General features: G+C 34.0%; 1 protein-coding gene across 1 annotated transcript in view; it reads right to left on the reverse strand.

Moving 5' to 3' along the window:
- LOC106879769 (uncharacterized) overlaps positions 1–25310 on the reverse strand; it is a 124107-nt gene that overhangs the window by 78503 nt on the left and 20294 nt on the right. The window contains exons 4-8 of the mRNA XM_014929460.3: positions 18799–18935; positions 18390–18492; positions 13884–14032; positions 8726–8842; positions 710–827 (exon numbers count right to left, since the gene is read on the reverse strand). Of these exons, the coding sequence (XP_014784946.1) occupies positions 710–827; positions 8726–8842; positions 13884–14032; positions 18390–18492; positions 18799–18935 (624 nt within the window). The remainder of the gene's footprint in view (positions 1–709; positions 828–8725; positions 8843–13883; positions 14033–18389; positions 18493–18798; positions 18936–25310) is intronic.

Genomic DNA, 25310 nt, shown 5'->3' on the forward strand with positions numbered 1-25310 from the left:
TATCCCACAATATTTTTGCAGTACCTGGACTGATATCAACATTTAGGATACTCAACTGGTCTATAGAGGAATCTGTTCCATTGACATAAAAGCCTGAAAGATCCAGACATTGACTGTAAATTTACACAGAAACAGTACCATTGACAGAAGAAAAGAGGAAAAAGAGGAGGTTTAAAATCAGTGCAGACAGTTCTGCATGGTAACACCTAGTCAGCATCTGCTAAACAATAGCAGCAAAAAAAAAATGAATCAAATGAATTATACTGCTTCCAAACTTTTTCTTCTTTAAGTGTTTGCATTGAATTCTTTTTTGCTCATTAATTGCATGACATGCAAACTTTGCATTGACCTCTACCTAAACACCTATAAAACAGACTTTATAATTCCAGTACATTGACATTTAACCACCCAGAAGAGAGGCCAATCCCAAAATTCCTCTCCTTAGCATATAAACGTTCAAATGCTTGAGCTTCACTGAATATTGATCCCATTCTTCTGATAAAAGGAATTGCTTATGCTAAAATTGCATATCCTTTTTGCTTTACCTAATCATCCATTATAAATCTAATGCAATCAACTTATCCCAATCATAAGTTTATGAACTATGTTTTTGAGCAATAAGGATTGTTTGCAAGAAGCTTGTCTAATCAAAATATTGTAATAGTTATAACTTGTGAAATAACAAAGAAAAATATAGAAATAAGCAAACCTGCATTATAATCATATATTTCTGATATTGTGTTCACAAACTCTGGATGAGGGCTATCCTCATTGCCTCCAGGCTGATAGTCAATTCTCAATAATTGATCTGGTTTACTATAGGACACCTGTGAATGATATAAAAACAGTGTGAAATAAGTAAAAGAAAAAGTTTACTCATCTAAAAACTACTGAGAGAAAAACTTTATATACAAAAATTAACACATACAAAAATGTATAAACACATTTTGACTCACAGAAATACATGCTCAAAAAGCGATGCTCCAGCATGGCCACAGTCTAATGACTGAAACAAGTAAAAGAGAAAAGATACGTCTGTTATTATCCATTGATATGGAGAATTATTACTCATGGTATAAATGCTCCACTTGTTTTGTTTGGATAAGGGAAGTTTCTATAGTAAATTATTTGGATGCTTGAGGCTCTTTGTCTCAGAACATTTAGGGGACAACACTAGTATCAAGGACAGACTAGATAAAATATATATACAACTAGTAATTTCCATCAATTTCACTTCAAAATTTAACAATTTAAAAGTTTCCATAAATTATTTTATTGAAAAAACTTTTTATTTACCTATTCTCATTTTATATTCACTGTGAAATGTTATTGGATATATATGCATAATATTTTATCTTCTAAATGATGAAATAAATCATTTTATTCTTTAAATTCTTTTCTGTTTATTTTAACATTTCTCTTAATGAAGTATTGTTAGTTGTTGTGTTGTTGTGGGCACTCCGTCAGTTACGACGTCAAGGCTTCTTGTTGATCTGATCAACAGAACAGCCTGCTCGTGAAATTAACGTGCAAGTGGCTGAGCACTCCATGTGTACCCTTAACGTAGTTCTCGGGGATATTCAGTGTGACGCAGTGTGACAAGGCTGACCCTTTGAATTACAGGCACAACAGAAACAGGAAGTAAGAGTGAGAGAAAGTTGTGGCGAAAGAGTACAGCAGAGTTCGCCACCATCCCTGCAAGAGCCTCGTGGAGCTTTAGGTGTTTTCGCTCAATAAACACTCACAACAACCGGTCTGGGAATTGAAACCGCAATCCTATGACCGCGAGTCCGCTGCCATAACCACTGGGCCATTGCGCCTCCACATTGTTAGCTGTATTCTGGGCACTAATATATGCATTTAAGAAATAGCACTGAAAGTTAACATAAGAAATATAACTAAAATTACACTATACACAGTAGAAAAAATTCTCAAACATTCAAAAGAAATATAAAAAAGAGAAAAAGAGAAAACTTGCATCACTCTTATTCTATAAGTTTATATATTTACATTAAATCATCAAGTTAAAGCTCAAATTTTAATGCATAATTTTTATATTTGCAAATTTCAAGAATAAAATAATTCCAAACCAATAACCAAACTATATCCCACATACTTCTACATGTGAAAGCTAAGAAACCCTAAATGGTTTACAAGAATGAGTGTTTCTACCTACACTAACCATTAGTGTTAGTGAGGAACTCTTTCAATTAGCTGAAATGAATGTAAAGATTCTCATTATCAATAAGTGCAAGGAAGCTGTAAGGAAATTAAGCTTATACATTCTGAGGGCAAAAAGATGCTCTTGAGCAACACACAAGCTGCAGAGTCTTGATCCTTGTCAATTGTAGTCACGCACGTATCAAAAGTATCTTTTTCTTTTTATTTTGCAAGATGCTTGATAACCCTGTTGGTGCTGGTGCCACGTAAAATGTACTCAGTACACTCTGTAAAATGGTTGATGCTAAGGAAGGGCATCCAGCAATAGAAAAGGATGCCAAAACAGACAATGGAGCATTTTACTACTCCTGGCCTTGCCATCTCCAGTCAAATTGTCTAACCCATGCCAGCAAATGTTAAATGATAAGGATAACGATGATTACGGGGATGATGATGATGATGATGATGATGATGATGATGAAATTTGTCACTCTTCAAACTCAGTAACTCTGTAAGGATTCATTTTACAAAGAAATTTCAACATATTTTACTGCTATCTTTGAATCCATCGTCACACCCATAACTAAACTTTGAATGAACTTCTCTTTTGTAGCCTGTCCTTTTCATCACATGCTCATAATCATCAAACCTAACAATTTTTCAGCAAACTTCTTGAGCTCACTATAAAAAATTTCTAGCACTTTCCCTTTCCATGATACAACTTTATATGTCTCAAACAAAATTAACTGAAATGAACTTTTTACTCTGCACATTGCAGCAACCTCTTATACAATTTTGAATCTCTTTACCACTTCACTAATAACATATCATTTCTATAAAACAATTCCTATGTAAAATCTTTCTTGTTATGTCACATAGTGGAGGATTTTTGTACTTATGAACTTTGATAAAGAAAAATGTTATCGAAGCCTTAGATTATGAATCTTCTATCAAATCTTCTCGCTTATGTGCTCCATCTATTACTGGGTGAGTTAGATAAGAAGCTCCATTACAACATATATTTATGAAAATGCTTTCTTATTAAATAACATATATTTTAGAACTTAGGCAACCACATTCTTCTTTTCCACATTTCATTGCTGTCTATAAACATTGTCACTGCTATACAGATGCCGTTACTGTATACATCCATTTCATTTTATATACTTATGTTTGCCTACAGCAATAACTCTCACTCTTGTATTCCCCATTAACTGAGTTAGTCTTAGTTTATTTTAAAATCATCAAAATGCAGCCACTACACACACTAAGGAAACAGACAATTTAAATGAATAAAATCCTAACAAATTTTAGACTTAAGAATATCTGAAGATCTTTTGCAGAGACCTAATGTGTCAAAACTTCATCAAATAGGCTAAGTTTCCGATTCAACACTTTAGTTCTGAACAGCTGCAAATCAATTGCCCTAAAATAGGAAAGAAGCTAAGCTAGGCAAGGTTTGTGTTATGAATTGTAGATCACTTAAAAAAAAAATATGAAAAGCGACTACACAAATGATTATGCAAATTATAATAGATGTAAATATTGCAAGAAGAATAGAGAAGCCTTGATCCTAAATTTCAAAATACTGATGCAAAATGATGAGTAGATAAATAAAAAAAAAAAAGGATTACAGATAAGATACCAGATGAGAAATAAGCCTACTTCTCATTTCCATTTTTCTTGGAACTTACTTCTTTGTTTGGGTGATAACCATTTTAACTTTAAAAAGTTTTGATTTATATCTCTTATATTAGGAAACATTGAAATGTGTCAGAGAAAACAAAATATTCAGATGACTGATATGCAAAGTTGATATCTTCAAGTTGTTTTGAAAGCTTAGTGTGGACTTTTCCCTTCTGTGCTATTGGGACATAATCTTAACTGAGCATTGTCATCTATACAGAAAAAATAAGAGAAACTTCTGAATAAAGTTTTTTTTAGCATAGTGGGGATGTGCTGGATGTGAAGGGAGACAGGAGGTGATTTGCTTGAAGTGATGTGGGTGATGTGCTGGAAGGGAGGGAGGAAATAACAATATAATGAAGCGGAGAATTTGAACAATCTCTTTTTTGACCAACGTCTAGCAAGAACAAATGTGCAGAAGTTCTAGTAGATTTTGGTCAGGTTTGGGTTAATGAGTGCCCCAAGGTCAGACAATGAGTTCCAGTTGGAATTTTAAGTAGTTTTCCTTTTAAAGTGATTTTGCCAGCTCAGGATAAGATTCTTTTACTCCATCCTTTGTAGTACAAGCTATTTCGGCACCTTTTGTACTGACAACGTTCAACATAGCCACAAAGATAAGGATTGATAGCGATGTTCTCAGACTTTTTTTTGGAGAAGGTTGTGACATGGCTTGGATTAAGAAAGTAAGGCTTGTTGCAAAGTTACTGGGCATACAGGAATGACCAGTTTTATGCTAGTCTACCTAGAGGAAAGTACACTGAACTTATATCTGGAAAAGGACAAGGCAGACCAACTAAAGGTTGGGAAAAACTGAAGAATGACTGAAAGAAACATATACAAAGGGTGTGTGTAAAGCATACAGAAAGCTGGGGAGTGTGAAATGGACAGAATAACAGGTGGATGATTATGTGAGCAAAATCAGTAGACTGGCTGGACTAAATGGGTTTTCTGGTGGAGTGATGGAGAAACTCGTGAAGCTGGCATTTGAGATTGGTTTTTCTGATCATATCTCAATGAGACTGCAGCAACTGCTGAACACTGACATAACAACACTGAGTGATTTGGTGGAGAGAACGAAGCTATGAACACATACAACAGTCTGGTCACATAGCAATCTATGGCAATCAGGGAAACAGAGGAAGGAAGTGGAGCTGCTGTACCACTAGCTGTCTTGTTGGTTAAAAGGAGGCACTCCCCATTCCCTGATAGTAATAAGGGTTCTAGTGAGGGGAAGGCAAGCAAAAACTCTTGTGAATAGAGGCTGCACAACAACCCTGATAACTATGAAGATGATTAAGAACTGGAGTGGAATAACTAGCTTAAGGGAAGTAGATGAGAAGAAGGTTAGGTTTAGCAGCATAAGTGTAGTGGAGATAGTGGTATAGGTAACACTAACAAAGATTCAGGTGATTGTCATTGTTGATGCCACTGTAGGGATGGATGTGGTTGACTAGATGGGTGGTGTCATGGTCAGCAAGATGGGGATAGAGTTTAAGATCCTGTGCACTTTGTGTCATGAACATGCAGTAGAGGAAGATGGCCATGGGATCAACAAGTTGAACTCTGAGGAAGGGAACGCTATAGACAGAATTGAAGATGTGTTTGGCAGTGAGTGATAGACAACAGAGTACTTCTGGAAGGAAGAACAAGTGGCATTGAGATACAAGGTGAGCTACTACATCATATCTGGAAAAGAGAAGCCAGGAATGAATTTGAGAGAGAGAGAGGTGAACAGCATGATTGAGGTGGGGTATCTTAATATGTTAGTAAGAGGAGGTGAAGAGTGGCATGTTGTCAATGATGACAATGGTTCAGTCATCAAAAAGGAAAAAAACAAAATAAAAAGAAGTCTGGCCAGTGCTAGATTTTCAGGAAATGAATAGGCATGTATTATATATAGGTGGTGAAGCCACAGATGTCATTGGAGAAACCTTGTAGGAGTGGAAGCAAATGACCAGGGTTTCCATGGCTGAGAAACTGCAGAGGTTGAAGCTGAAGAATTCACTAACATGGGTAGCTGTTATATGTCAGCTGAAGGATCCAGAGCTGGGAAGGTGGCACAATATGCATTATATGGAAGTGAACAGGATTCTGTTTTTGAGCAGAAAAGTTGTCAATAGGGAGAGTATCTGGAAGGTGGTTGGGAACTGTGACAGGTGTTAGTCCATTGACCCTACATTGAGTGTGCATGAAATTGGGAAGCCTCAGGTGGAAGAAGACCGAAAGAGGCTGACAATTTATGTGATGTACTACCAAAGATCGTTCCTCCCAATGATTGACTGGAGGCAGTGACACAGAGAGAAATCTGAATGGGGACTGTGGATGAAATTGCAAGAGTGCTGGATGTGATATTCTTGGAAAGGGGGCTAGTGTATGAGCTGTTGACAGATAACAGAACAGTATTTTGGTTGGGACTGCTGAAGGAAATGCTCAATAGGTGGAACATCAGACACTTCTTTACAGCTGCATATAGACCAAGTGGACATGCAATAGTGGCAAAACATTACACACTGAAGGCCATGACTGAGGATGGGCGAATCTCTCCCATTGAGGCACTCTTTTTATACATCATATAGCCAAAAGCAGGACAAGATGAGGAGTGTTCAAGTATGAATAGATAAACCTGAGCATGGTACTACAGTGTTTTGAGGAAGAGGAACGACCTGGATCAGTTCAGATTGGGGATGTTCTATACTGAAACAATTCTTGATTTCTCAGTTATTTTCTGTTCCCTGGAAACATCATTATTATATGTAATTCAAAAATATATTCAAAATGACCTTCATATATGATGAACCATCAATGTGCAGTTATTATCAAAATTTCTAGGGGCCTGTGGTTAGTGTGGCGAGTAAAATTCTTAAGCAAGAGATCACAAAATATAATGACAATTCCATTGGTTACAGTTTCAACCTTAATCGTTATATGAAAGATCTAAACTATATACAGCTGACTATGCTGGAATTCACAAAAGAATATTTCTGGGCATAGACAATTAAAAAGGAATTTTCTTACAGAAAAAAACCCCAGCTTTAAAATAGGCTTGCTTGCAAGAATATGTTCTAATTTCTGAAAGTTGAAGTAGTAAAACTACTTTATTTTAGCTTAAATATGAGTCTTCATTCAGAAAGAAGGGGGATTAAACAGTAGAAGATGGTGGGGAGAGAGTAATGATTGTACACCACAGAACAAATGGCATGTTCAGCCATGCCTCATGGACATGATCACAATGGCATTGCCACAGAAAATGGCCAGCAGCACTCACTGCAGCAGTCATCCCATGTTATAGAGCGTATTCTCAAATAGGCCACAGTTATCCTGCAGTTTTGTCTATTGCACTTTGAAATGTTAGTGGTATTATGCATTTTTACATTCTAAGTTCAAATCCTTCTAGAGCCAACTTTCACCCTTCTTAGGTCAATAAAATTAAGTATGAATCAAGTATTGGATTTATATAATCAACTGAAATTTTAGCCATGTAATTATTCTTCCACAATTTCTTTCTTTAGTTTTGTTTCTCCATGGTAGCTTGATTTGGCTGGTTTTATAACTTCAGATTTTGATTTTTTTATATTTTTTATTTTTCTAAAACTATTGTTTTGTTCCTTACTTTTTTGAATATGGTATTTAATACAAGTGTGGAGGTGCATGGTTTAGTGGTTAGAGTGTCAGCATCATGATCGTAAGATTGTGGTTTCGATTCCTGGACTGGGCTACGCATTGTGTTCTTGAGTAAAACACTTCATTTCACATTGCTCCAGTTCACTCAGTTGGCAAAAATGAGTAACAGTGTGATGGACTGGCGTTCCGTCCAGCTGGGGAACACATACGCCATTGAAACCGCGAAACCGGGCCTATGAACCTGGCTAGGCTTTAAAAGGATGCAATTATTTATTTTTTTATTTAATACAAGTATTTACTAACTAATTGTTACTACATAATGAGTTGAGGTGTTATTTATCAATGAGTTGCCTGACAAAAATATAGTGAAGAGTTTCAAAGCATATATTCTTTAAAGTGTATAATCATTAAAAAGCATATCCCAGTAACTGTAACGAAGAAGCAAGTGTGAAAGCCAAGCATTAAATTCAGTGCTGGACTAACTATTAAGTAAAATAAAACGTGCTTAGGGCATCAAGGGAAGAGGGAGAGTACCACAGAAATGTTAAATAGTTTACAGCAGGGGTTTTCAAACTTTTTGACTTGCGGACCCCTTTATATTTCAGGCTTTACCCTTATAAACGCTTATGAAATTTATACATAAATATTTGCTTAAAATAAGATATATTTTTACATTTGTTTATTTAACAAATAGGTTTATTGTCAATTAAAAGATTTCGATTAAAAACCATATATAAAATCAAATTGCCCATAAAAAGTATTTGCTGTTCACGGACCCCCTGTCTTTTCCTTGCTGACCCCGTGCGGTCTGCGGACCACAGTTTGAAAACCACTGGTTTACAGTACAAAAGAGATTACTTTAAACTTGCTAAAATAATATTTAAAGAGGTTTATATTATTGGAAATATAATTTTGAAGTGTTCATGACATCACAGTGAGGATCTAGTCAAAGATTTTGCAATTAAAAAAAGTAGGCGAAAACTTTTCAAATATAATTTAAGTGGAAATATACAAAGGATAAGCATTATTTTCCATCTTACTGTTAGTTTTGTTCCATTTTGAAAAATAAAAGTTTATTTTATGATTTATTGTCGTTTACATTTTTAATTATATGCATATATATGGGGGTACAAAAATATTTTAAGTGTTTAGAGCCTCTATGGGTTTTAATTCAGCCCTGATTAAATTGTATTAGATCAAATTGTTTTGATATGTATAAAAAAAAAAAAAAAGAAAATACTTGAATCACAATACTTACATCAATAATTTTTACTTGAGAGTCAGATGTAAGCTCAATGCTTGCTGAAAATGTTGGTGGTAGATCTGGAAGGCTCATGTTACTCTTTCTACCTGGGCATACAATTCCTTTTGGTGACTGAAATATAATGAAAAATTTCAAATCAATTTCTGAATTATTCTTTAAATTCATATTCTAATGTATTTTTGAATTTATTATAATGTGTATTAACGTCTTTTTGCCAATGCAAAGTGGCAGTCCTGCTTAGGACGATGTTACTACTGTTTAGTCCCAGGAAAACATCTTTTCCAGTTGGCTACCAACACATCATCTTTACGTTGGTAAATAGACTTTACTATGCAGTACTGTTACTACATATTTCTCACTCAAAGATTTAAAACTAGTTGTTTTTCTCTTTACGAGGTCAGTGACTGTGTGTCACTTTCAAAGTATATATTGTGAGTGAGGTCAAGTGGCTGCTATCCCTAGTCAGCGATTGTCCTGTCCTGAGGAAGGAAAATAACCCAGGAGCCATTGGTCTACAGATAACACTAAGGCTGGAGGGGCAACATTAGCTCCCTTGCTCACAGTATATGGACACAGATGATGTGTCAGTAGCCAGCTGGAAAATATGTTTTCCTGGGGTTAAACAGTAGTAACATCGTCCTAAGCAGGACTGCTATTTTACGTTGGCAAATAGACTTTACTATACAGTACTTTTACTACATATTTCTCACTCAGAGATTTAAAACTAGTTGTTTTTCTCTTTATAATGTATATATATTATAATAATTCCGCTTGTCATTGTGTTATTTAGCCCATCAGTAATGCATTCATATGATTAGAGAAAAAGAGGGAGAAAGGAAAGAGGGAGAGAAGAAAAGAGAAAGGGAGAAAGAGGGGGAGAGAGAAGCGTCTATGATGTGAGGTAGAGGGAATGTAATTGTAACACTTTCATGTGATTAGATGAAGAGAAAGAGAGGAAAAAGAAAAAGGAGAGAGAAAAAGAGGCTAAGGCAAAGAGTGAGACAGAAAAAGAGAGAAAGCGAGAGAAGGAAAGAGAAGCGTCCATGATGTGAGGTAGGGGGAACATAATATTTATTACAAGGTTAAAAAAGTTAGTTGAAGGTAGAGGAAGAGAGTTAAAAATATAATTTTAGTGGAGGGGGTGATCTGATGATGAGGTTAAAGAAAGGCAGAGAGAGAGGGGGCAGAGAGAAAGAAAGAGAGAGGAGGGAGAGAGAGGGGGAGAGAGAGATAGAGAGAGAGAAAGAGAGAGAGAGAAGAGAGAGAGAGAGAGAGAGAGAGAGAGAGAGAGAGAGAGAGAGAGAGAGAGAGAGAGATGATGGTGGTGGTGGTAGTGATTGGATAGTAAAAAGTGTATTTCTTTTTAATTGAACTCAGTTTTTTATATCACCTATCACTTTTAACACATGCATATGAGTGCAATTCCGTGAAATATTCAAGCTTATTTACGTGGCAGATGTATGCAATTTAGCTAAAGGTTAAACCATATTTATAGGATATTTTTTCTTTTGCGTATGGGGAAAATGGAAAAGTAAGAGTGAATATTTATTTTATGAGTGCTGTGTATTAAGTCTATAAAATTGTGCATAAAGTATATAAAGTGTATATGTAAAATGCATTAAGTAATCATTGTATTCCAATTTCTTTCACTTTTCAATGAGTAGCAGATGAGCAACTATCTTTCCATACAGACACAACATAGGCTACACTTTCAGGTTTTTTGGATAAAGTTTCCAGAAATAACCCAATAGGTTTACTACTAGTTCCATGAAATATTCATAGGTCCTGCTAGTCTATAATTATATATATTTTTTAAGGAATTAAAATCGTCAATTTTGAAGTTAGATATCAGAATCTAGGGAAATTTGTGATGGTTTGTATCTACAAATAATTCAAACATTGAAATGAATTTTATGCCTTGGTGAAAAAGGAAAGCCAAACATTTCAGACAGCACTCTTCATCAATGGTAGAGGTTAAATGTTTAACTGTGCTGTAGCAAAAATAGAGTAAAGTATAATAATGTTAAAGAGTAAGATAGAAGAGGAAGTTAAGAGAGGACTTTGAGAGGTAATAAGTTAGTGAAGCCAAACAAATGGTCAAATTGAAGAGAAAATAAAGAGTCCAAGTAGACTTGAAAAATGTTGAGAGGAATCACTATGCACACACACCTGTACATATACACATACATATGCATCTAAATACAATGTGTCAGCTGTATAGATCCATGCTTCACACCCATACAGGAGAGTGGAAACATAGACTGTTTGGTAGGTAAAAGCCTTGGGATGAAGTTAGAGATGGTTATTGGGAAAAATATTTTCCAAAGGCTGCAGAATCTCCTCATCCAGAGTGCAATCATTGGAATTATGCTTTTGAGGTATTTGAATCAAAAAGGCATTGTTAGTTGTTGCTTTTGTGCTGAGGTTGAGAAAGAGAGTAGACAGATGACTTGAGTTTTCTGGACATTAATTGTTGGTCCATTTCTTTTATAAGCTGTAACAACTGCTGAGAGAGTGGTTTGTAGAGCTTCCAGAATGTGATCCACCAGAATATGGTCATTACCACAAAGCAGTTCAATGATCAATTCATACCTGACCTTAGTGGTGGCAGGCAGCCCTCAGTTGTTAAAAACACTCACATTGAATTGAATGTTCGTAGTAACTCCCTGATGTATATAACGCATATATTGAAAGTATCAAACAGAGCAGAAGTTGGGATGAAGTCTTGTCTGGTTCCTGTTTTTACACTGAAGCTCTTAGATTTCAGACTGCTAATTACAACTTAGGCCCTTATATGAAACTGGTATGAGGGATTTGTGAAAACGGGTAAGTGCTAAATGTAGAGAATGCATGGGAGAAGGAGAGGGCTATCCAAATTGACAGTAGCTTAATAGATAAAACAATTAAGGATATGAAAACAGGAAAAGCCCCTAGCTTATCAGGGATCACTGCTGAGATGCTCAAAAACATCTGGTAGGGTGGATATGGCCTAGTCACTCATATAGCTAACAAAGTAGTCTATGAGGGAATCATAGCAAACAACTGGTGTAGCAGCATTATAGTTAAATGCTACAAAGGTAAATTTGACACCTTAGACAGGAATAATTACAGAGGTAACAAATTGCTGGATCAGGTGATTAAAATTACAGAGAGGGTCATAGCTCAACTAATTAGGAAGAGAGTTAGCCTTGATGAGATGCAGTTTGGTTTTGTGCCAGGGAGAAGCACTACTGATGCTATCTTCCTGGTGAGATAACTGCAGAAGTACTTAGCCAAACATAAACCTTAGTATTTGGCTTTTATTGATATGGAGAAAGCTTTTGACAGGGTTCCCCACTCCCTTATCTGGTGGACAGTGCAGAAGCTAGGGATAGATGAATAGTTGGTGAGAGCTGTACAAGCCATGTACAGGGATGCTGTCAGTAAAGTGGAAGTCGGCAATGAATATAGCCATGAATTTAGTGTGCTGGTAAGAGATCATCAATGATAGATTCTCAGCTCTCTTTTGTTTATCATAGTCTGTAGTCCTTCACGCTATAACAGAGGAATTTAAGATATACTTCTTTTTGATGACCTTGTTCTTAAAGCTGAATCACTACCTGAACTAAAGAAGAAATTTCAGGTGTGGAAGCAAGGTCTGGAATCAAATGGCTTTAGGGTTAATTTAGCAAAAGTCCTAAGTCCTAGTACACAAATCACTGATCCATTTAGAAAGATGTTCATGCTTGATTTGTAGAAAAGGTGTTGGTAGAAACTTTATACGAGGTACCCAGTGCAAGTTATGGACAGATAAGAGATGCAGCAGTATCATAGGAAAGTTAACAGAGAAAGTAGTCTTTGTATGTGACAGATGATGTGCAGGTGCATTAAACACTAGACTGAAATTTGTGAGAAAGTTTTCATGTTGTGCAATACATGAAAACAGCATTTGTTCTCCTTAGTATTGTTGTGTGTGAAAGCATCTCAGCTGAGTATTGTGTGCATTGTGGCTGTATACGCTGTACAGATACAACACAGCTGTTAGTGAAATATTTGAGAGCATAAGAGTAATGAAGTTTGTGTGTTAAATGTAGATGCACTGAAGTTTTGGGACAGAAGTTGTTGGGCAGTAAAATGATGCCTTGATTAAGCAATGATCAGATGACTGATTGGTGAAAGTAATGATGATGTAGGATAAAGAAATATAAACACTCGGTTTAAATTACTGATGTGCCTACAATGTTTATTTTCAACTAAAGTTAACTATGAAATATACCCAAATATATATTTGGGTATATTTAATTAATCCATAAATTAATTAAATAAATTAATTAAATTAATCCATAAATTAATTAAATAAATTAAATTAATCCATAAATTAATTAAATAAATTAACTTCACTAGATACATTAAAACAGTGATAGATAGCTGTCATGTTTACTCTACAACCTCACTATGCACAATAAAAGCGGAATTGATTTGATGCTGCTGTTTCTAGTTTATTAACCTTTGACAATCAAATACCCAACATTTTACGCCCACTGTGAAATTGTACTTGAAGCTACTGTTATAAGGTTTAAATTAAGCAAGCTAATTTGAATATTACATAAACTTTCAACTGTTAGTTCTGTTACATTTTTGTTATGGATGTGGTAATAGTTTTTATTTTTCATATTAAAATTACACATGGGGTATACCCAAAACTTTTAGCAATTACTACATTCACAAATTAATTTTTAAAATGATTAGATGTACCTGATATACAATTTAGTCTGTTTGATTTAGTTATAAGTGTAACAGCAGATACTTCAATTATGCAATTATGCAGAGGTTACTGATGAAGTTTAATAAACTAGAAACAGTATTATTCAGTCAATCTCTCTTTTACTCTTTATGGTAAGGCTGTATAGTAAATATGACCATCATCTATGACTGTCTCATGTATCCAGTGAATTTAATTTATTTACAAATGCAGTGATAGCTAAAATATCCCAGAGTGAGCTTTGGTACTGGGTTTCAAGAAGAGTGCTTGGAGAATCAGTAACTTGTTTATATGTATATATTAGTAGAAAGGAAGATGTCCAGCTGGGTAACGATCATATTGTTACTACTAACATTGATAATTAAGAGATATGTCCCAGAAATCATATTAAAATATTTTTGAAATACTTACCTCAAAAACAGTCTCTGAATTGTCTTGAATACTTTTAAAAAAAGAATGATATTCATAGGTATGGTTCAGGCCTTGTTTTACACCTGTTTGTTCCAAGGTAAAACGAATGGGACTTCCAGCAACACCTCCAATATTTATCCATTCATTTGCTGAAAAATAAAGATATCAAAAATCTATATTTCTATTACTGGTTATATTATATATATAGATATTTTTTGACTAGACACAAGGATATTTAATTAGCTTGACAACAGCATATTACAGATGCTTATTTCATAAATCTTGTCCCTTGCAAAACATGATCACATGATATTTATTTCTATTGGTTCAGTCAACTCACTATGCCTGTACAATTTTTGAGAGGACTGGTATTTAAGACGAACAGCTTGATGTTCCATTAACAAGAATATGAAATCTTTCAAATGAGAAAAAAATCTCATAGAAAGATCAAAATACATTTTTATAAAAATCATTCCAGAATTTTTACAAAAACTTAAGAAATAAATATATTATAAATAATTAAAAAGTCATTTAAAGGTGAAAACGTTTTCCACTACTACAACTGAATTTTTGTAAAGTATTTCAAAATTTTAAAAATCTTTCTACTAATTTAAGATGTCATACATTTTCTTGATATTATAAAGTCAATTATCAATTTTTATATACAACATAACATTTAAGTTAAACACATGTTCTAAGTCCTCTAATGATTCACCTTGAACATGACTGAAATTTTTTTGAAGTTGATGATGAAGTCATTTTATTTATAGTTCACTGGGAACATTAAAAGTTTACTAGAACAGCAATGAGAAATGGACAATATTGATTTCAAATTTTGGCACAGGGCCAGCAATTTCAGGGCAGGGTTAAGTCAATTACATCGACCTCAGTACCAAATAGGTACTTATTTTATTGATCCTGAAAGAACGAATGGCAAAGTCAACTTCTGCAGAATTTGAACTCAGAACACAAAAATGGACGAAATGCTGCTAAGCATTTTGCCTGGGGTGCTAATGATTCTGCCAGCTCACCACCTGGACAATATTAATCATTTACTAGTCTTATTTTAATTATTTTGGCAAGTATGAAAACTACACCTGACATGTTTCAAATCTCATCAGTTAAGTATAGTTTTCAACATACTTGTTAAAGTAGTGAGAGAATCATTATGTAAGTGTACAATATCTATATTATCATTGTATGTGTTCCTGCAGTGATATATAATTAGTTAAATTTAATTATTTCTATTCAACCATGAATTTGCATGATTTTTATATCGCTGTTCGAAATGATCGTCTGCATGAATTAAAATTCTCTTACATCTTAACATCTTCTCTTCTTCATTTTTAACAAATTTGTTGAGTTTTATGGGATTTCTTTCCATAAATTCACTACACACACAATATATATATATATATACAGGGTGTGTAAGATATTTGAAGACAAATTTATGTTTATTAAAAAACAGATATATAATAACAGATAACTTTATCAAAAAATGCTATGAGTATAAAAATAAACCTTCTTTTCTATAATGTTATTCAATAAAGCCACCTTCAGCTTCAACAGCTGCTTCTGTATGAGATCTAAATCATCTAGATGCTCGAACCAAGTGGTCCTGGTTCATTTTGGATGTTACTCTGACTATGGCAGCTTTCAAAGAATCTTTGGTGTTATGGGCATTTTCATTAACTTCTCTCTCAAAAATGCTCCACATGTAATAGTCCAATGGATTGAGATCTGGAGAATTAGGAGGCCAAATGTTAGGGGTCATGTGATCATGAAAATTTTCAGCCATCCATTCTTGTGTTACTAGAGTTATGTGTGATAGTGCAGAGTCTTACTGAAACACATATGGCCTTCCATTGCATATACTGTCTATCTAGGGCTTAACAATTATTTCCAGGACTTCAATGTAGGTGGAAGAGTTAACTCTAAAGCCTTGTGGAAAGAAGTAAGGAGGCATCACATGTCCTTCATTGCTGACAACCCCAAAAACCATAACAGTTGCAGGAAATGTTGTATGCATAACACTTGGAACTTCAGAAGGGTTTGCACATAACCATTTGTCATTTCTTCTGTTGACTTTTTGATCTTGGTTGAAGTTTTTCTCGTTTGAGAAAAAACAAATCAAATCTTCTTCTGTTGGATTTTTCAGTTTGTTTAAGAACCTTTTAGATCTGATGTAGTGATTTTCTTTTGTTTTTTTTCTGACAAATTGACCTTTCCTCATCATATAAGATTTGTATCTGATGTCTTTGTGGACAACATTTCTCACTGTTCCTTCTGACACATGGAGATCTTTTGCAATTGACCGCATGGACTTTCTGGGATTGTAATCAATGATCTGTTGAATTTGCTGGATAAATTCGGGTGTTCTGCTGATTTCAGAATGTTTAGAATGCATTTTATGCTTTGATACTTGTGACGTGTTTCCATCTTCAGTCTCTAGCTCCTTACAAACTTTGGAGATGAAAAATCTGGCAACTTTTAAAAGTTGAAATGTTTCTAAATCTCTATGCTCAGCCTTTATAACTACAATAACAGCATGCCTCTTCATTTCTTGAGTAAGTTGAGGATCTACTATTATTATTTTCTGAAGCAAAGATTATACAGAGTTAGCAAAATATGCAGCAATAACCCCAAAAAGGTATGTCTTCAAATATCTTGTGCACCCTGTATATATATATGAATAAGTTCCATCTTGTTAATTCATCTTTTGTTTTCTTAAACATATAGAAAAGCAAAGTAAAAAGCAATACTTTCTAAGTTCATTTTGAAGTACACTTCTGATTAAATGGCAAGATTTCAAAAGAATTTTTTATATTCTTTGCTTGTATTTATACATTAACATAATATATTAATATAATGCTTTCAAACAAGCTGACTTGCTTTGTGGAATTTCTATGTGTCTTGCTTGTAGTACAATAATTGGCATAGAAAATTAGGATATTTTAGAAAATAAATTACTCAAAGAATTTTTTTTTTATCTAGATAATATCTCTGCATCAATTATTCTTTCAAAAATTCCAATTTTATATAACAATCAGTGTTCAATATTTTATATTTCATTAGAGGTATCCTCTTCATTCCTATGGCAAGCACTGCGAAATTTGTTTTGCTAAAGTGGTCAATTAAGAATAAAATGTATTTTCTCCCATACTTATCAAAATAATCAAAATATCATTAGTCATTGACTAATGTCTTTTGTTCACTACATAATTATTTCTAGTTAACCTTTTTAATGTTTCCTGCATCAAACATGTTAACTCTAAATCTATTGTTGCTTTTTTAAAGTAGACAGCATATCTTAAGCTGGTTCCAAAATTGGATATATACATGATGTTCAAGCAAAATTTGACAGTTTCCATAAAAGGAAAATAAAGCACAATATCTCATCCAGAAGTAAAAATATCAGAAAATATCAAATAATATCAACTAGATTATGGTTGAGAGACAACTGTTTACTCAGAGCAGCCACCTTTAGCTTCCACCATAGCTTCATGATGGCTTCAGAACCTGACACATGCATTCCTCACTGTGTCCTTGGGAAGATCTTTGAGCACCTTCTTGATCTGGGCTGCCAGTTTGACATTGGCATTGCAGGCAGAGAAGTTGGTGTCTTTCTCAACTGTGCCCCATGCATAGTAATTGATGGGAGAATTAGAAGGCCAGAAACCAGGGCTGGTGAAGTTGTAGAAATTCTCCAACAGCCACTTCTAATTCTTTCTGGATATATGGCAAGGAGCCAATCCCTACTGTCACATATATAGTCTTCCAGCAGCAACCCTCTTTAGCCAGAGCTAGACCAGTCTCCAGCAGCCTCACATAGCCATCTGAATTAAGCCTAAGGCTCTGTTTAAAGATATAGAGCAGCATGATATCACCCTCACTGGTGACACACTTAAAGACATTCACAGTCCTGCTGGCCATGGTTTCATAGTCTCCATTGTAGCTGTCCATGTCACATCTTATAGCCTTTACAGTGTTCACAGAGCACTGAGCAGCAGTCATAGTGTCAGCATTATAATACCTGGAGCAAATCATCATGATGCAGGTAACTCTTTTCTGATATTCAGCTGGTTTCCAGCTTTTTTTCACCTACAACTTTAATCTTTATGCTTTCCAATGCCACTGACTGTTCACTTAATCTAAGCCTGCTGTACCAACTATTAAAATTAATTGCTCATACACCAAATTCAATAATACATATGGATAAATGACTGATGAAATGAAGTTAAAGAGTTTTAGTCATAGAAAACAAAGTAATTATTGTTTTAGTAGTTTTCATTATATTTATTAACAAGTCTGTTTTACCTTTTGTTGATTGGCCAGTAATTTCATAAAGAAAGGAGACATAAAAAAGTTGTTAAATTGGGCCAGAATATCCTGTATATATTTTGAATATAGATACAGAATTACTCAAGTATATGATTAAATAAATCAATAACTACTCTATCTTTATTTCTAGAAAATAAAATTAATTAAGTTTGATTTGATACTTACCAGCAAAATTCATAGTCAGTTTAAATTTTGTGGATTGCCACTCAATATTTGCAACAAAAGTTTTTACAGGTATTCCCCTTATGATATTTTTTCCACTGGAGAACTTTTATAAAAAAGAAAGCAATAAGTCATTTATTTCATAATTTCTTTTATAAATATTTTTTTTTCTATCTATAAAATAGAAGGTTTTAACAATGAAATATACAAGAAAGTATAGTATTATGCTTAATCTAAACATGCTGTACTAACTATTGAAATTAATTGCTCAACCACCAAATTCAATAATACATATGGATAAATAAATGTACTGACATGACTGATTAAATGAAGTTAAAGAGTTTTAGTCATAGAAAACAAAGCAATTAATGTTTTAGTAGTTTTCATATATTTAATAACAAATCTGTTTTACCATTCGTGAATTGGCTAGTAATTTCATAACACTTGATGAGCGGTAAATAAACTTCTTGTTTGACAAATTTATTTCTCCAAAGGGGTAGGTACCGTTTATTGGTGAAATACCAGATACTTTGCATTGACGTTTACCATCTGTAAAATATATATATATATTTATATATATGAAAAAGAGGGATTAAAAAATCCAGGTAGATAAAGAACTCAGTTTTACAAGAATTTGGTCAACAATATCCAACAATTAGACACCAGTAAATGTAAGTAGAATGCATATCCAAGGTAAATCCTCATGTATGACAAGTAAATCCAAATATCCTTCAGCAGAATTTTGAGAAATTTGGAGTATTTAACAACAAAAAATATGTATAGAGACAATTACATCTTTATTATAGATCTCATCTTATAAAACTGAAAATTGTTTCTCTTTTATTAACATATATAAACCACACACACACACACACACACACACACACACACACACACACACATATCAAATATCATTAAAATTAATAAATATTTCTGGAAATATATGTTAACACAATGTTATCAAGGTGAATCCAAAGTTAGTGAAATTTGAATTGAACATAGGAAATATTACCAGTATGTAAACGCCTACAAAAAGAACACTTAAAGTAAATTCAACCTAAGACATTGCTGTATTTAACTAATGGTGACGTTAGTAGATAAAGAAAAATTATAAAAATAAAAAATAAACATATTTAAGAAAGGTCATTTTTGTATTCAACTATTAGTGACATCAGTGGATAAGGAAATAATAAAAAAACAGACATAAGGATTCTACATTACAACAATTAGAAACTTAGAGAAATATAATCTAAAAAACGCCATTTTTTATTCAACTATTGGTGACATCACTGGATAAACTAAAGAATAACAAATAAACATAAGAATTCTACATTATAATGATTAGAAGCATGGATATTTTACATCACAACAATTAGTTATCTATTTATTAGATGCAGTAAATTCTTCTAAAGAATTAACCTTATTAAATAATATATGAAAAGCTATTATCATTAAAAATTGAAATATTTGAATGTCTATCGAAATTTATGGCAACGTTTTATTGTAAAGTTCCCATTAAAATTCAATAAAATTAATTTAGAAATAATTATATAATGCATTTCTTCAAGGCAAAAATCATATGTAGAATTATCAATATTGTATGATGATGCATAACTAATAACAAACCACTTCAAGTCATACTTAATCATACTTCTCATTTTTTAAACCCCAAATGCATTTTCTAAGATTTGTAGAATTACTTTTTCTTCTACACTTAAATGAATGAGAATGATTATGAAATCTAGATTTTCAATTTGTAGCAGATGAACCAATATAATAATACTTACAATACCCTGTTATTACCTTACAGTGATAGACTATATTTTTCTTTAAACACTGATTTTCTTAGTGGCATATAATTTTGTTTTTACAATTACACAAGCATTTATTCATTTGTATAATTAAAAGAATTTCTACAAGTTTTCCTCACAGAATTAAGAGTTAAGTTGGAATTATTATTATTATTATTATTATTATTATTATTATTATTATTATTATTATTATTATTATTATTATTATTATTATTATTATTATTAAAGCAAGGAGATCGAAACCTGGTTCAGGAAGATTATTGTTAAAGTGAATTTCACAATACACGTTATCTGTTCTACCATTGTTTATAGATTTAGAGTTGAGATATTCCCTGATACTCTGTTTATTGTGTGCTGCTATATGTATATATATCAGGTCATAAAAAATGAAAAGTTCGATTTTGAACTGAAAGTTTATTTTACTTTATCTCAAAAAAAATAAAAAAGCAATGCAGTTAATCAAACTATACACCTAAATTATGAACCCCATTTTGCCATTTTATTGGCAGTTTATTAATGCCTGCAGCGAAGAATTCTGGAGAGCAAGAGGTCATGAAATCACGAAAGGCTGTTTTTGCATCTTCAGATTTGAAGTTTTTTTCTTTGCAAACAGTTGCCTAATGCCTGGAAAACGTGATAGTCATTTGGTGCAAGGTCTGGTGAATATGGTGGATGACAGATTAGTTCCAAGTTCAGTTCCTGCAACTTGAGTAGCGTTCTTTATGCTACATGTGGTCAAGCATTGTCTTGCAAGAGATTTGGTCTGTCTATATTAACCAATCTTGGTTGTTTAATTGCAAGTTCACTCATCCTTTCACCCAAGTGGTTGATGTATACATCCGCTGTAATTGATTTACCAGGTCTCATGAAGCTGTAGTGGATGACACCAGCACTGGACCACAAATCAGACACCATTAGCTTTTTTTGAGGAACATTCTTTTTTGGATTGTGCTTTGGTACTTTGTCTCTATCCAACAACTGTACAGAATGCTTACTATTGTTGAAAAGAATCCATTTTTCATCACACATAACAATATGATGCAAAAATGGTTCACTTTTATGCTGTGACAGCAATGAACAATAAGTTTCAAGACGACGTGTCATTTGGTGCTCGTTCAATTTGTGTGGTACCCACTTTGTTTCAGATGGTCCAGTACAGTTGAAATCGAAACATCAAACCTTGCTGCTAACTCATGTGTAGTTTGAGGTGTATCTGCTTCCACTACAGTTTCCAGCTCATCATTATCCACCTTGGTCTCAGGTCTACCATGGGGCTGATTTTCAAGAGTAAAGTCACCAGACTGGAACTTCTCAACTCATCAACGTATGATGCACTCATTCACTACATCCTCACCTCATTGATGTTTTGAGCTGTCTGGGATGCATTGGTTCCACGACGGAACTCATATTCATAAACAACATGAAATTTTTATCTATCCATGAGTTCACAAAAATTGATTTACAAGAGAAAACTCACAATATAATCAGACACCATGAATTGCATTTTGAAAAGTGTTGATGTAACTCTTAATTGTTGTAAAACAGAATTGTCAGGATAAAACATTAGAGTTAATGATTGTCAAACTTGGTGCATAAAGAAATCGAACATTTCAGTCTTAATGACCTGATATATATACTGAATGAAGGTGCACAGCAGATTATACTGGGTTGCATGCACAGTTGCACCTATTCTGTACAGCAGAAACATGTGTCAGTCATTTTAACCAACTAATGATGCTGTATGATCAACTGTAAAATTAAAAGAAAAATTTGATGATGTGCCAGTCTCCATATTCTTTATAACTGTTTGAAATTTACACTCTTGATAATATTGATAATCCAGAGAAGTGAACCTGGAGTTACCTACTCATCAGAAGAATTACAACAGGATTGCTAATGCTAAGTGACCAATGATGTTTATTATCATCTGATGCAGTTAACCATGACCTGGAATATACTTAAGAGCTATCACTTTACTCGTCTGGATAATTTATCTCTATATACTCACCTTATATATATATATATTAGGTGAGTATATAGGAATAAATATATGTATACACAAGGAGGTGTTGAAAAGTTCCTGACTTTAAAGGTATCACGAAAGGCCTGGCTGGAGGCCCAACCTTCTGAGTTCTTTTACAGAGCTTAGAAAAACAGAAGGACCACTGCAGTAAGTGTGTGAACCTGAGAGGCGAATATGTTGAATAACATCATAATTAATTGATCATCCTGTTTTTTTCTTTTACCCAAAGCTAGGAACTTTCTGCACTCCCTGATATATGATGCAAAAGAATAGAGATTTCAAGATCAGGGTAGATTCTTTATGAGCACTTTTTGTAATCCAAACTTGGCTAACCATATTGACCAGTCGAAAACATAAACAATTGTTCTGAGTTAACTTCAAAGCATTACTCATAAAATTCCAGACACAATAAACAATTGGAAATTACACATCTTTTTATCGTTTACTTGTTTCAGCCGTTAGACTGCAACCGTGCTGGAACACCACCTTGAAGAATTTTAGTCTAACTTATTGACCCTAGTACATATTTTCTTTTTTGTAAAGTCTGGTACTTCCTCTATTAGCCTCCCTTGCTGAATTGCTAAGTTACAGGTATGTAAACATGCCAAGACTAGTTGTCAAGTGGTCGTGGGGGATAAACATATACACAAAGACACACACACACACACACACACACACACACACACACACACACACACACACACACACACACACACACACACACACACATCTATGATAGGCTTCTTTCAGTTTCTGCCTAACAAATCCACTCACAAGGCATTGGTAAGCCCAAAGTTATAGTAGAAGACACTTGCCCAAGGTGCTACACAGTGGGATTGAACCTGGAACCATGTAGTTGGGAAGCAAACTTCTTAAATAAGGAGCCAACACAGGTTTCTGTTATTTGAGTGTCTTAGATGCAATGGTTCAATGTAATCAATTGATTCATAGTAAATCAATTTTAGTACTATGTAGAGCTAAAGGTAGATGTAGGAACATAATTTTTTCAAGGCATTCATCATTTGGAGGCTGAAGTGAACTAATGGTTGTAGTAGCTGAGGAAGTGACCAAAACTTTGTACAGGGTGAGGGAAAGAGATGGTAAAGGAAGGAGATGATAGGAATTTGTAGGTAGTGATGAAATTTGCTATGTTAAGAGTTCTAGTTGTATTTAAACACAAGCTGACCTCAGTGGACATTAAAAAGATAGATAAATAAGTAGATTAAGTAGATAAATATAATTTCATTTAAGAAGGAGCAACTTATTTATGTCAGAATGGTTCAACTCACTGATCACTGATGCTAAATACAATATAAATGAACAAGATACACAAATTAGACATATAATAAGATATTAGAAGTATTTGAAGAAGGAAAGCAATATTGTTGTTAAAGGGTAACAAAATTATACCTATAATAAAAATATTAATAATTGAATTATAGTACACACTAAAAGAACTGAAAGGAATTATGTCAAAAGGATTAGTAAAGAGAAAAGAAACAATCACAAAACTGCCTAGGTAGTGAAACATCAACACCATCATCAACATCATCATCATCATCATCATCATCATCATCATCATCATCATCATCATCATCATCATCATTTTACATCTGTTTTCCTTGCTGGTATGGGTTGGGTGGCTTGACAGAAACTGGCAAGGTCAGGGGCTACACTAGCTACCATAGCCTGTTTTGGTTTGGTTTTATGGCTAGATGCCCCTCCTAATGCCAACCACTCCACAAAGTGTACTGGATGCTTTTTACATGGCACTATCACCAGTGCCTTTTATGTGGCACCAGCACCCACACCAGTGCTTTTTACATGACACCTTTATTTTAAGATATCAATTCTGTTGTGGTGGGCAGATCTTCTCGAATACAACAATGCACAACATATCTTGGTCTTCTGTCATCTTTATAAGGTTCAGCGTTTTGGAATCAGCCTTCAGTACTTTGTCCCATGTCTCCCTAGGTCTTCTCTTCCACAAATTTCATTCACTTTAAGTGATTGGCACTCCTTTATGCAACTGTCCTCATCCATCCACATCACATGACCTAACCAGTATAGTCTCCTCTCTTGCACATTACATCTAATTCCTCTTATGCCCAATTTCTCATTCAATATGCCAATGCTCTGCCACACATACATGTCTTCTTTCCTCCCTGAGGAAAAGGGATACATATGACAATATATATGACCATGTCTAGCCATGAGATGTCAACTCACTCTTGTCCTTTATTCAAAACAGACAGTCTTCTAGTCTTAGATTTAGTAGTTGATAAAGAAATAAATGAATTAGAAACGAATTACAATCCTCTACAAGCTATGACCTCAATGGGCTTCCTGCGATTCTTGGAAGTGTAGTCTATTCTTAGCTATGATGGTGACAACAGGAATTTCTTCCATCTTGTTGCTCTGTTAAAGTATTTGAGAAAAATTATATTAATGTGTCTGACTGGTTAAAATTTTATTTATTTATTTGTGCAGGTGGTGATGGCACTGCAATTAAATTGATCTAATGATTGCATTATTCAATTAAATGGAGCCCCTTGAAACGGTCGTACTGCATCACTTCTTGATATCCTGTTGCTTATTTTGATTTTATTTGAGCTGTACGGATAATACCGGACTGACTTGGTGCTTCAACTTAAGTACCTAATTCAACTGAATCTCAGTTATTTCTTATATATAAGTACATATATTTATGTGTGTGTGTCTTTGTGTCTGTGTTTGTCCTCCCACCATCATTTGACAACCGATGTTGGTGTGTTTACGTCCCTGTAACGTAGTGGTTTAGCCAAAGAGACTGAGAGAATAAGTACTACGCTTACAAAGAATAAGTACTGGGTTGATTTCTTTGACTAAAAACCTTTAAGGTGGTGCTCCAGCATGGCCACAGTCAAATGACTGAAACGTGTAAAAGAATAAGAGAATAAAAGAATACATACATATACACATACACTACATACACTACATGCACACACACACACACACGCACACACGCACACACACACACACACACACACACACACACACACACACACACAGTCATTCGTTTTTACATCTTTTTACCCATGCTAGTACGGA

Source organism: Octopus bimaculoides, chromosome 10, assembly GCF_046866305.1.
Source record: "Octopus bimaculoides isolate indiv1 chromosome 10, ASM4686630v1, whole genome shotgun sequence".
NCBI classification, from domain to species: Eukaryota; Metazoa; Mollusca; class Cephalopoda; order Octopoda; family Octopodidae; genus Octopus; species Octopus bimaculoides.